General features: G+C 42.3%; 1 protein-coding gene across 1 annotated transcript in view; it reads right to left on the bottom strand.

Annotated features, from left to right (window-relative positions):
* Positions 1-14,331, bottom strand: part of LOC139562344 (protocadherin-15-like) — a 289,491-nt gene that overhangs the window by 195,274 nt on the left and 79,886 nt on the right. The window contains exons 5-8 of the mRNA XM_071380009.1: positions 8,382-8,542; positions 7,275-7,430; positions 4,046-4,165; positions 3,767-3,877 (exon numbers count right to left, since the gene is read on the bottom strand). Coding sequence (XP_071236110.1) covers positions 3,767-3,877; positions 4,046-4,165; positions 7,275-7,430; positions 8,382-8,542 — 548 coding nt within the window. The remainder of the gene's footprint in view (positions 1-3,766; positions 3,878-4,045; positions 4,166-7,274; positions 7,431-8,381; positions 8,543-14,331) is intronic.

Below are 14,331 nucleotides of genomic sequence, written 5' to 3'. Positions count from 1 at the left end.
ATTTATTAAAACCCTAAGCATTTAAACCAGTCTCATTAGAGCCACATTATTTCCAATATCTAATGTGGCCTGCTGGGAGTCTGGGAGCCACTGCCCTTCCTCTTATAAAAGTTCTAATTAAATAAATCCTGATATGTTAGGCTGTTAGCCTACGAACAGTTATCTGACGGAGCTCCAAAGAGAGCCTGGAGTCGTTATGCAAATGTGGAAATAAATAGTAATGGAAACAGGAAAAAGGGGCCGACCTTTCAGTTAGGTGGTTCTGGACTAAAAGTAATTATGGGTTATGTAACTTGTAGGCTATTTGAAAGGTTGTTTGTTTGTGGATTTGTTTCTTGTGATGGAATAAACAATTGTCCCTTGATGAGAAGCTGTCTCCATCCTTTCATAATCCAGAATGCAAAATTCTACATAACCACAACAAATCAATGATCATTGTGCTGCTTTTATTCTAGGATTAGAACACCATGTCAGTCAAGCAAAGAATTAAAAACAGTCGAACAATCAAAGCGTATAGAGGCTTTGTAAAAAGCTTTGCACTTTAATTGCAAATGTGTAATCTGCAACAGCTGCTATCTTTCCTTCCAATTATGTACATTTTCATTTCAGTAACAACAAATAGTAACTACACAAAACAAAAAATTAAAACGCAACAAGTGTTGATCCCATGTTTCATGAGCTGAAACAAAAGATCCCAGAAATACTCACAAAAAGCGTATTTCTCTCAAATTTTATGCACACATTTGTTCAAATCCCTGTTAGTGAGCATTTCTCCATTGCCAAGATAATCCAACTACCTGACAAGTGTGGCATATCAAGAAGCTGATTAAATAACATGATCATTACACAAGTGCACCTTGTGTTTGGGACAATAAAAGGTCCCCCTCTCTAAAATGTGCAGTTTCGACACACAACACAATGCCACAGATGTCTCAAGTTTTGAGGTAGTGTGCAATTGGCATGCTGACTGCAGGAATGTCCACCAGAGCTTTTGCCAGCAAATGTAGTGTTCATTTCTCTACCATAAGCCACCTCCAAAGTCATTTTAGAGAATTTGGAAGTATGTCCAACTGACCTCATAACCGCAGACCATGTGTAACCACGCCATCCAAGGACCACATCTGGCTTCTTCTCCTGCGGAATCATCTGAGACCAGCCACCCAGACAGCTGATGAAACTGTAGGTTTGCACAACCAAATAATTTCTGCACAAACTGTCAGAAACCGTCTCAGGGAAGCTCATCTGCGTGCTCGTCGTCCTCACCAGAGTCTTGACCTGAATGCAGTTCGGCGTCATAACCGACTTCAATGGGAAAATGCTCACCTTCGACGGCCACTGGCACGCTGGAGAAGTGTGCCCTTCACAGATGAATCCCGGTTTCAACTGTACCAGGCAGATGGCAGAAAGTGTGTATGGCGTCGTGTGGGCGAGCGGTTTGCTGATGTCAACGTTGTGAACAGAGTGCCCCATGATGGCGGTGGGGTTATGGTATGGGCAGGCATAAGTTACGGACAGCGAACACAATTGCACTTTATCGATGGAGATTTCAATGCACAGAGATACCATGACGAGATCCTGAGGCCCATTGTCATGCCATTTATCCGCCGCCATCACCTCATGTTTCAGCATGAAAATGCACAGCCCCATGTCGCGAGGATCTGTACACAATTCCTGGAAGCTGAAAATGTCCCAGTTCTTCCATGGCCTGCATACTCACCAGACATGTCACCCATTGAACATGTTTGGGATGCTCTGGATCGATGTGTGCGACAGCGTGTTCCAGTTCCCGTCAATATCCAGCAACACTGCATAGTCGTGGAATAACATTCCACAGGACACAATCAACAGGCTGATCAACTCTATGCGAAGGAGATGTGTTGCACTGCATAAGGCAAATGGTGGTCACACCAGATACTGACTGGTTTTCCACACCCCTACTTTTTCTTGAAGGTATCTGTGACTAACAGACGGATATCTGTATTCCCAGTCATGTGAAATTCATAGATTAGGGCCAAATTAATTGATTTCAATCGACTGATTTCCTCATACATAAGTAGTTAAACAAAGTCCATCTGTGTGCAACCTAAGTGTCACATGATCTCAGTATATATACACACCTGTTCTGAAAAGCCCCAGAGTCTGCAACACCACAAAACAAGGGGCACCACCAAGCAAACGGCACCATGAAGGCCAAGGAGCTCTCCAAAAAGGTCAGGGACAAAGTTGTGGAGAAGTACAGATCAGGGTTGGGTTATAAAAAAATATCAGAATCTTTGAACATCCCACGGAGCACCATTAAATCCAATATAAAAAAATGGAAAGAATACGGCAACACAAGAAACCTGCCAAGAGAGAGCCGCCCACCAAAACTCACGGATCAGGACAGGAGGACATTAATCAGAGAGGCAACAAAGAGACCAAAGATAACCCTGAAGGAGTTGCTAAACTCTACAGCGGAGATTGGAGTATCTGTCCATAGGACCACTTTAAGCCGTATACTCCACAGAGCTGGGCTTTATGGAAGAGTGGCCAGAAAAAGCCATTGCTTAAAGAAAAAAATAAGCAAACACGTTTGGTGTTTGCCAAAAGGCATGTGGGAGACTCCCCAAACATATGGAAGAAGGTACTCTGGTCAGATGAGACAAAAACTTTGCGTTTTGGCCATCAAGGAAAACGCTATGTCTGGCACAAACCATACACCTCTCATCACCCGAGAACACCATCACCATGAAGCATGGTGGTGGCAGAATCATGCTGTGGGGATGTTTTTCATTGGCAGGGACTGGGAAACTGGTCAGAATTGAAGGAACAGTGGATGCCGCTAAATACAGGGAAATTCTTGAGGGAAACCTGTTTCAGTCTTCCAGAGATTCGCAAATGGGACGGAGGTTCACTTTCCAGCAGGACAATGATCCTAAGCATACTGCTAAAGCAACACTCGAGTGGTTTAAGGGGAAACATTTAAATGTCTTGGAATGGCCTAGTCAAAGCCCAGACCTCAATCCAATTGAGAATCTGTGGTATGACTTAAAGATTGCTGTACACCAGCGGAACCCATCCAACTTGAAGGAGCTGGAGCAGTTTTGCCTTGAAGAATGGGCAAAAATCCCAGTGGCTATATGTGCCAAGCTCATAGAGACATACCCCAAGAGACTTGCCGCTGTAATTTCTGTAAAAGGTGGTTCTACAAAGTATTGATTTTGGGGGGGTGAATAGTTATGCACGCTGAAGTTTTCAGTTTTTTTGTCTTATTTCTTGTTTGCTTCACAATAAAAATCTATTTTAATTCCAGGTTGTAAGGCAACAAAATAGGAAAAATGCCAGAGGGGGGGAATACTTTCGCAAGTATTGTAACTCAGTAAAATCTTAGAAATTGTTGCATGTTGCTTTTATATTTTTGTTCATGGTAGTAAGGTTTATCTGGCGATGGCAAACTTAATGAAGCATAAACCAAACAAAGTAACAATCAGCAATTTACCCTATATTCTAAACATCGGCACTTAACACTTTGAACAAAACAAGTCCCTAAACCAACCATTCAGTCCAAAACCTTGCAAAACGCCAATCCATTCTCTTAGCTAGAGTAGAAAACAAACAGATCCATGGAACCTCAAGTCCTAAACATTCAAAAACTCTCACTGTCAATTCACTACCATGACACCAAGCAAAACATATTGTTCATTAATATTTAATATGCACAAACACACATGCGTATGCACACACACACACTTCTGGAGCACACAAACAAACAAACAAAGTGTCTCACATTGGCTTTAACAATGACCAGGTAGCGTGTTTTCTCTTCGTAGTTTAGTCTCTCAGCCAGAACAATGTTTCCAGAGAGAGTATTCCCTACAACCACAGTTGTATTAGACACCTGAGAAAGAAGAAAGAGAGACAGAGAGGTCGAGAGAAAGAGAAAGAGAGAGAGACAGGCAGTGTTCAGTCATAGGTTTCACTGTCAACAGACATTATTCCGCTGTCCCATTGTCGTATAGCTTCAGTAAGTCAAAATCTGCAGTCAGTAATCATTACATCCACGTACTGGGTCGTTGGGGTTGTACTGGATGCCATATTCTATCTGTCCATTGGGCCCGTCATCGATGTCTGTGGCCCCATTGTCTCCACTGAAGCCTGTGAATATGGTGGTCCCGGCAGGAGTGAGCTGGAGGCAGAGATAGAGAGAGAATACTGTCAACAGGCATGTCCCTCTGTCTGGACATTGTATCAACTCTATATGCTACATCTCACTGATATTACTGACCCCTCCCAAGATCGCAGGAACACAGTGTCTTCTATAGAAGGTGGCCAAATACTGCCAGAAGTGCAAGAAGTGGAGACCTTTGTTGTTAGGAAGAGTGAATGAATGCACTGATTTGAACTGAAAATATTTTCGTCGGCAGCCGTGGATGAATATTTCTCTGGGGGCCTCTGCACCCCACTGACAGCCATAACAACCTCTCAGAGAGATGCTGCAAGAGGGGCCTCCAGAGAGCTGTGTTCTAGAGCACCTGGGGGCCCGACGGGAGTTGAGCTCAGTTCAGGAGAGATTTGAAAGCAGTGGAGTCTGATTCAGAACACTGTTCAGGGAGTAATGTTTCCTGGGATAATACACACTGACAGGAACTTAGCGTGAAGAACATAGGAAGTGTCAACAAAGGAGACAAAAGTCATGGTTGTCTGACTCGGAGGCTCTCGATACAGGCATCTTACAGAGGTAGGATCTTAATTTGTTCACTTTCTTTGCTGAGAATTTGCACATTTTAAGTGTATTTGAGGTTTAAAAAGCCTTCTAAAGTTTGTAATTTCCACTTTGACATTTCAGACTTGATTTGCCCTAACAAAAAATGTATCAACCTCTACAAAAATGTCCATTATTTTAATCCACATAATAGTTAATATTTCCTGTTGCTGCAGGATTATTTTCCTGCTGTAGCAAACTGGCTCAAATTAAGATCTGACATCTGTACATATCAAAGGTTTGCTGAAATAATAAGATGTGTCCAGTGTCATTAATGTAATGTGATGACATTTTGGAAAAGAGAATCAGAGAAATAACTAGTGTATTTGACAGTGACACTCAACATTAAATGAAATGTATTTCTTCTGACAGCTGCGAGATATGATGGATGAGAACCATAGCAATTTCAGAGAGCTATATCAGCAAATGTAGGAGATTAAAATCAATCATCAAATGTGTATGCACATTCTGTATCCACATAATTAGCTTGTTTGTTCATTTCTGCAGACCTTTTGGTCAAAATGTACGTTTCATTTAAGAATACTGTAGGTAGATAACAGTTTGTGGTAAAAAAAAAGGTTTTACTGCAAATTGCAGCCAAAAGTCAATTTGCTGTAGGTGTAGATATCACAGGCTGTTTTTGATTAGACATATTATATAACTCTAAACACAGTGATGCATAATACAAAATATTTAAGAGAAGCCGGTGTTGGAGGATATATTGGCACGGGTATTTTGGTATTTGGTATTTTATTAGGATCCCCATTAGCTGTTGCAAAAGCAGCAGCTACTCTTCCCGGGGTCACACAAAACATGAAACATGACATAATATGGGTATTGTTAACTGTACCAACATATCCTCCAAACAACGTCTTTGGGGGAATTGTCACTTTTATACAACGGGTTAACAACATATTCAAATAACGATTTACATATTTTCATTAAAAACATTATTTTGAGGAATTTATTCATACTATTTCATCCTTCCACAATATATAGTCCCGACACAAATCTAGGGTTACTACCGAAGCTGGCTGGTTGTTCGTTCTATTGGTTCGGTTGCCAGAGACGTGACCCAGATGTTCAGTCTTATATGGACGCGACCCAGTCGTCCGTTCTAAATGCCATACTGGCTGGCAATGTTCTTATCCCTTGCTTGCTAGCTAGCCAACTACGTCTAACTTACAGTCAAACAGTGCAGCCAGAAATGTAGTTACATTTGCATTTGTTTAAGCTGTGAACTAATGAGCTAATGATGTGCGATTTCACCTGGAATAGAAAATGTGCTCTCTCGTCAGAACACAGTTGTTCAGAGGAGCTCGCCAACAACACAACTAACATAATCACTTCAAACTGAAGCTGGAGAGACTGCAAACTAGCTGCATTTTATCTGTCTTCTACTGGCATTTATTTGTATATATCCATAAAAGTATGCTGATTCTTGATTTCAACTGGCTGAGAAAAGCCACACGTTCATTACTTTGCGACAGTTGGAGATCGAATTTGAATACTGAAACAATGTTGCAAAAGTTGGAGAGACAGACAGCAACGGTTTATACAAATTTCTGCTGAAAACTAAATGTTAGTCTAAATGAAACGTGAGATAATGTCTAAATGCTTTTATAGTGGAGATCAAGATTATAAATTGCCTGGCTGGGTTGATGAGACAGTGGATTACGCAGTCAGATGGAACAGAGTAAATAGGCATTTTAACGTCGTAGATTTAGCCGGTGGTAACTTGTGGAATAGACACCAACTGGAACTGAGGTTTTACCCATTCAGCATTAGATAAAATGTGATATTCCACTGTGCTCTCTGTATGGTCTGGTAGGGAGAGTACTGACTCATGCCGCTATCACTTTGTTGTAAATAAAAGATGCACACACTAGCATCGTTGAGCTCTCTGGGTCAGATAGGGAGTATGGTGACAACTAAATCACGCAGAGAACACAGACAGGAACCCCATGATTCACTGGGAACGCATAACTAGTGTGATACCGTCCATGCGTCAGAGCAATTTCATGCAATAGAGGAAGAACAGATATCCAGGAGATCTAAGGACCTGCTATTGTTTTGTTATCCTCGGAAGCTGCTGCCTAATATGCGTAGAATAGCTGTTGTCATGTTTTACTCTGTCTCCGTGCAGAAGGCGTAACAGAGAAAAAAAAACTGAGAAAAATAAGATGTGGAACCCAGTGCAGAATACTCCTGTTACTGCAGAGTAGCCTAGTCTACACTCTATTCCACTGTGCCTACATCAACAAAGCTTTGACTCTTTAACTAGGTAGGTCCTTAATTTCAATGATGACCAAACCTTGACCTTTCTTTTTTTTTGAAAGAATGAAGCATTAATGTACTACATAATTGCTTCAACAGTAGTCAGTATAGGAGTCACTGTCTGTAAGGCCTCTGGGCTTTGCTGACCTCTGTGGGAAGGGTCATGCCAGGCTGAATTACTTACCCGGGGGAGAAAGAAATGCTCACTAAAGTAAAAAGCAACAATTGTTGTAGTAACTCTCTCCCTCTCTCTCACCTCGTTGACGGCCACATAGTAGCGTGGCTGCTGAAAGCGAGGTGTGTTGTCGTTTTTGTCCCTGACTACAATCCGGACCTCGTGAAGAATCACTGTCCCAACCAGCTCACTGGTGCACTGGACCTTCACCACGATTGTAGTGATAGAGGAGGGGGGCTGAGGGTGAGAAAGAGAGTGAGAGAGTGAGAGAGAGAAGAGAGAGCAAGAGAAAGAGAAAGAGAGCGAGAAAGAGATACAAGAAATCAACCAATTCAATAAACCAATAATTATGCAATCATCTTTGTAAAATACATTGTCACACTGCTCGAACGCACTCAGTAGGTGATTAGTTCCAAATGTTTCCAACACAGCCACAGAAAGAATGCTTTTCTACCTCACAGTGTTCTGGGATTTTACAGACTCTGAACAGGGAAGTGGTGGATGGGCTCCAAGACAAGGAGGCAGAGGTTTCAAATCAATCCAACAGAACTGATTTGTCCTTACAATGAGGAAATTGCAGTGCAATCAATCCAGGAGCCTCAAAACAGTGGGATCTGTATAGCACTTCAAGCATTCTTGGACTTGTTTTGATACCAGTATTTACAGCGGCCAAACTGTTCTCATTGTGAAAAACAGTCAAACATTGATGATATTTCTTGATGACCATTTCCAGCATGCAGCAGGCCTGTCTTATTTTCTCAAATCAATAAGACTAAGTGGTGTTGTCCATTAGTTCACTCCAATTAGGGCAGGGGTGGTAGGGTTAGGGGAAAATAATAAAGGAAACCATATTCAAAAATATATATTTTATTTATATATTTACAAAAAAAATGTATATAGGGTATTGGAAATGATCCAGACAATTACATTGATGGAAGCCACAATCTATCTGCAATATCAATTCTACCCCCCCCCCCCCCCCCCCATGAAAGAATTGTGCGGTTTTGGAATATCAATGTGTTTTGGAGAGCTTACAATGTATTTGCATACAATTTAAGTATCAGTGGAACTGTGTGTATGTGTGTGTGTGTAGGCAGGTGTGTCTGTGCTTGTGTTTGCAATTTTTTTTTAAATGTAAAAGCCTTTTCCTCTACTAACAACAGCATCCAAACCCAGGTCCATACTCACATCTCTGTCCAGGACACGTCCGGTGCTGTTGAGGAACAGTCTCTGTCTGACGGGATCCAGGATGACCCAGTAGGCATAGTTGTCAAGCAGGATCAGAGAGATGGTCCTGTCTGGGTCCTCTGCTCTCCCGTTGATCTGCATATTCTCCACCAGAACTGTGCCTGCACAGAATAAGTATGTTATATTGTAATTTAGCATAACACTTTTATCCATTGCAACTTAAATTAATTTAACAGATTTATGTCCAGTATGTCGCCCATGCAAACGCCAACCCATTAACGCTGGTGTTGCAAGGACTATGCCTCAACTAACAGTCAGTCATGTTACACAGCAGCATAATTATCAGGGTCCACATACTCTCCAAAGCTTCTGAATCCCTTTGCGGAGAAAGCTACATCATAGCTCACCCCAGGCATGACCAAATTCTGTTCCTCAAGAGCCACTTAAGTATTAGATGATTTTCATCCTTGTTTTTGAATCATGATTAGAATGATTAGAATCCGACACTGCAGTACTCGAGCACTGGCCAGACATTCTCTCTCTCTGCTCAGATGCCTCTAGAAACACAGCCTTGGAATTCTGGGTTTGGCATTGGCTGGAGGAAACCAACCAATTGTGCCTTGTTTGATTGGCATGCTTGTTAGGGTACCATGACTACACCACAAAACCTCCCGACCTTGTTAATGTTTCTAAAAATTTTGCAAGACAAAATACATATACTCAGAAGTAATGTAGCAAGGCATATACAGTATTCTCTGCTTGCATTTACAAAACCAGTCAAAAGTTTGGACATACTGTATCTTCTCATTCAAGGGGTTTTCTTTATTTTTTACTATTTTCTACATTGTATAATAATAGTGAAGACATCAAAACTATGAAATAACAAAAGGAATCATGAAGTAACCAAAAAAGTGTTAAACAAAACAAAATATATGTTATATTTGAGATTCTTCAAAGTAGCCACTCTTTGCCTTGATGACAGCTTTGCACACTCTTGACAACCAGCTTCATGAGGTAGCCACCTGGAATGCTTTTCAATTAACAGGTGTGCCTTGTTAAGAGTTAATTTGTGGAATTTCTTTCCTGCTTAATGTGTTTGAGCCAATCAGTTGTGTTGTGACAAGGTAGGGGTGATATACAGAAGATAGCCCTATTTGGTAAAATACCAAGTCCATATTATGGCAAGAACACCTCAAATAAGCAAAGAGAAATGACAGTCAGCACCCTGACTCATCTATTGCTGCTCTAATGACCCTATGATCACTCGGCTACACAGTTGATGCCCCCTAGACTGTTTCAATAACATGGTACCTCATTTTGTTTACCTGTCGGCCCCAGCCTTCTGTATGTACCTAACTGACCCGCTCTGCCCATTCATCGCCATTTACCCGTTGTTGTCTTAGCTCTCCTGATCAACACCTGTGATTGCTTTATGCCTCTCTCTAATGTCAATATGCCTTGTCTACTGCTGTCTTGGCTAATTTTTATTGTTTTATTTCACTATAGAGCCGTCAGTCCCGCTCAAAATAAGGAACTGACGTCCCACCCCACACACATGCGGAAACCTCACCTGGCTTAACTAGTCCCTCCAGAGACGAAACCTCTCTCATCGTCACTCAACGCCTAGGTTTACCTCCACTGTACTCACATCCTACCATACCCTTGTCTGTACATTATGCCTTGAATCTATTCCACCACGCCCAGAAGTCTGCTCCTTTTATTCTCTGTCCCCGACCCACTAGACGACCAGTTCTTATAGCCTTTAGCCGTACCCTTTTCCTACTCCTCCTCTGTTCCTCTGGTGATGTAGAGGTTAACTCAGGCCCTGTAGCCCCCAGTTCCACTCCTATTCCCCAGGCGCTATCATTTGTTGACTTCTGTAATCGTAAAAGCCTTGGATTCATGCATGTTAACAACAGAAGCCTCCTCCCTAAGTTTGTTTATTCACTGCTTTAGCACACTCCGCTAACCCTGATGTCCTAGCCATGTCTGAATCCTGGCATAGGAAGGCCACCAAAAATTCTGAAATGTCCATCCCCAGCTACAACAATTTGTAGAGTTGCAAAATCTATTGGAGTTGCAATCTACTGCAGAGATAGCCTACAGAGTTCTGTCATGCTACCCAGGTCTGTTCCCAAACAGTTTGAGCTTCTACTTTAAAAAATTCATCTTCCCAGAAATAAGTCTCTCACTGTTGCCGCTTGTTATAGACCCCCCTCAGCCCCCAGCTGTGCCCTGGACAACATATGTTAATTAATTGCCCCCCACTTATCTTCAGAGTTTGTACTGTTATGTGACCTAAACTGGGATATGCTTAACACCCCGGCCGTCCTACAATCTAAGCTTGATGCCCTCAATCTCACACATATTATCAATGAACCTACCAGGTGCAACCCTAAATCCGTAAACACGGGCACCCTCATAGATATCATCCTGACCAACCGGCCCTCTAAATATACCTCTGCTGTCTTCAACCAGGATCTCAGTGATCAATGCCTCATTAGCTGCGTCCGTAATGGGTCCGCAGTGAAACGACCACCCCTCATCACTGTCAAACTCTCCCTAAAACACTTCAGGGAGCAGGCCTTTCTAATCGACCTGGCCCGGGTATCCTGGAAGGATATTGACCTCATTCCGTCAGTAGAGGATGCCTGGTTATTCTTTAAGTGCTTTTTCTTAAATAAGCATGCCCCATTCAAAAATGTGGAACTAAGAACAGATACAGCCCTTGGTTCACTCCAGACCTGACTGCCCTTGACCAGCACAAAAACACCCTGTGGCGTACTGCATTAGCATCGAAAAGCCCCTGCGATATGCTACTTTTCAGGGAAGTAATATAGGAACCAATATACACAGGCAGTTAGGAAAGCAAAGGCTAGCTTTTTCAAACAGAAATTTGCATCCTGTGGATCAAACTCCAAAATGTTCTGGGACACTGTAAAGTCCATGGAGAATAAAAGCACCCCCTCCCAGCTGCCCACTGCACTGAGGCTAGGAAACACTGTCACCACTGAGAAATCTACGATAATCGAGAATCAACAGCTCTGCACCCCCCACAGCAACTTGCCCAAGCCTCCCCCATTTCTCCTTCACCCAAATCCAGATAACTGATGTTCTGACAGAGCTGCAAAATCTGGACCCCTACAAATCAGCTGGGCTAGACAATCTGGACCCTCTCTTTCTAAAATTATCTGCAGCAATTGTTGCAACCCCTATTACTAGCCTGTTCAACCTCTCATTATCGTCTGAGATCCCTAAAGATTGGAAAGCTGCTGCGGTCATCCCTCTCTTCAAAGGGGGTGACACTCTAAACCCAAACTATTACAGACCTATATCTATCCTACCCTGCCTTTCTAAAGTCTTCGAAAGTCAAGTTAACAAACAGATCACCGACCATTTCGAATCTGTACCTTCTCCGCTACGCAATCTGGTTTCCGAGGTGGTCATGGGTGCACCTCAGCCACGCTCAAGTTCCTAAACGATATCATAACCGCCATCAATAAAAGACAATACTGTGCATCCGTATTCATCGACCTGACCAAGGCTTTCAACTCTGTCAATCACCGCATTCTTATTGGCAGACTCAACAGCCTTGCTTTCTCAAATGACTGCCTCACTTGGTTCACCAGGTTCAGTGTGTCAAATCGGAGGGCCTGTTGTCCGGACCTCTGTTAGGGTTAAATTCTCGGGCCGACTCTTTCCTCTGTATACATCAATGATGTCGCTCTTGCTGCTGGTGATTCTCTGATCCACCTCTACGCAGACGACACCATTCTGTATACTTCTGGCCCTTCTTTGGACACTGTGTTAACAAACCTCCAGACGAGCTTCAACGCCATACAACACTCCTTCCGTGGCCTCCAACTGCTCTTAAATGCAAGTTAAACTAAATGCATGCTCTTCAACCGGTCGCTGCCCGCACCCGCCTGCCCGTCCAGCATCATTACTCTGGACGGTTCTGAATATGTGGACAACTACAAATACCTAGGTACATTAAGCATCTCCAATCCAAAATTAAATCTAGAATCGGCTTCCTATTTCGCAACAAGCATCCTTCACTCATGCTACCAAACATACCCTCGTAAAGCTGACTATCCTACCGATCCTTGACTTCGGCGATGTCATTTACAAAATAACCTCCAACACTCTACTCAGCAAATTGGATGCAGTCTATCACAGCGCCATCCGTTTTGTCACCAAAGCCCCATATACTACCCACCACTGCGACCTGTATGCTCTCGTTGGCTGGCCCTTGCTTCATATTCATCACCAAACCCACTGGCTCCAGGTCATCTATAAGTCTTTGCTAGGTAAAGCCCTGCCTTATCTCAGCTCACTGGTCACCATAGCAGCACCCACCAGTAGCACGCACTCCAGCAGGTATATTTCACTGGTCACCCCCAAAGCCAACCCTTTGGCCGCCTTTCCTTCCAGTTCTCTGCTGCCAATGACTGGAACGAATTGCACCCCAGTATCTCTACTTGCACATTCATCTTCTGCACATCTATCACTCCAGTGTATAATTGCTATATTGTAATAATTTCGCCACTATGGCCTATTTATTGCCTTACCTCCCTAATCTTACTACATTTGCACACACTATATATTGACTTTTCTATTGTGTTATTGACTGTACGTTTGTTAATCCCATGTGTAACTCTGTGTTGTTTGTCTCGCACTGCTTTGCTCTGTCTTGGCCAGGTCACAGTTGTAAATGAGAACTTGTTCTCAACTGGCATACCTGGTTAAATAAAGGCGAAATAAAACATTGTTTAAAATTAAATCACCCGACCTCAACCCAAATGAGATGGTTTGGGATGACTTGGACTGCAGAGTGAAGGAAAAGCTGCTAACAAGTGCTCGGCATATGTAGGAACTCCTTCAAGACTGTTGGAAAAACATTCCATGTGAGGATGGTTGAGAAAATGCCAAGAGTGTGCAAAGCTGTCATCAAGGCAAAGGGTGGCTACTTTGAAGTATGTCAAATATAAAATATATTTTCATTTGTGGTTATTACATGATTCCATATGTGTTATTTGATAGTTTTGATGTCTTCACTATTATTCTACAATATAGAAAATAGTAAAAATAAAGAAAAACCCTTGAATGAGAAGGTGTGTCCAAACTTTTGACTGGTACTGTAAATGCAAGCAAAGCATTTTGCTATTAAACTAAATAGGATGGTGTATGTTATGGATATTTTAATTACACAGTATTGTCATGACGTGCCCTGGGGGGAGGATCATAGACCTCAACATGTCGAGTGTGTTGGTGATCTCATGAAGAACAGAAAACACACGTAACTGTAACTGTAAAGTGTACATTTCCCAGCTGTCAGGTTTACATCTAAATATTGTGAAACGTATGTGATTAAACATGAAAATATTTGTGAAAAGATGTAATGTGATGTTAACCTTCTAAATGAGAGTATGGATTTTCATATAAAGATTAACTAGTCTGTGGCCACGCCCATGTGAGCATAGACATTACGTCGGCGTCATGAAACCGCCATTTTCTACTCCAGAGCATAAAATCACCTGTGATGAAATGTACATTTCATGCCAAAGAGACCCACGGTAAGCGGGACATCTCGAATGGTTAAGAAGTCAGAGAACCCCGGGACAGAGTTCCCACGTTGGAATAGCTACAATTCTATAGACCATTAGACCATACAACTGTAGTGTTTGGCTACACGGCTGGAAATGGTTAAACTCTGAAACTATCAATCACTACAGAATAAGAGCAAATCTTAGACGTATAATTACTAGTCTGCAGCTAGAAATTACGTATTTCTAGAACGAGAATACTGACAACCGCCGAAGCAACTATTCTATGAGAACATTTCTGAATGGTACTCTTAAGTATCCATTCTAACCACCTACAACCACGAAAGACATTGTGACTTCTGGGAAAGTTAACCAGAGACTCTGATGAACCCTACAGGACGATC

Source organism: Salvelinus alpinus, chromosome 32 (genome assembly GCF_045679555.1).
Source record: "Salvelinus alpinus chromosome 32, SLU_Salpinus.1, whole genome shotgun sequence".
NCBI classification, from domain to species: domain Eukaryota; kingdom Metazoa; phylum Chordata; class Actinopteri; order Salmoniformes; family Salmonidae; genus Salvelinus; species Salvelinus alpinus.
Note: the sequence above shows the minus strand (reverse complement) of the source record. Positions and strands in the feature narration are given on the sequence as shown.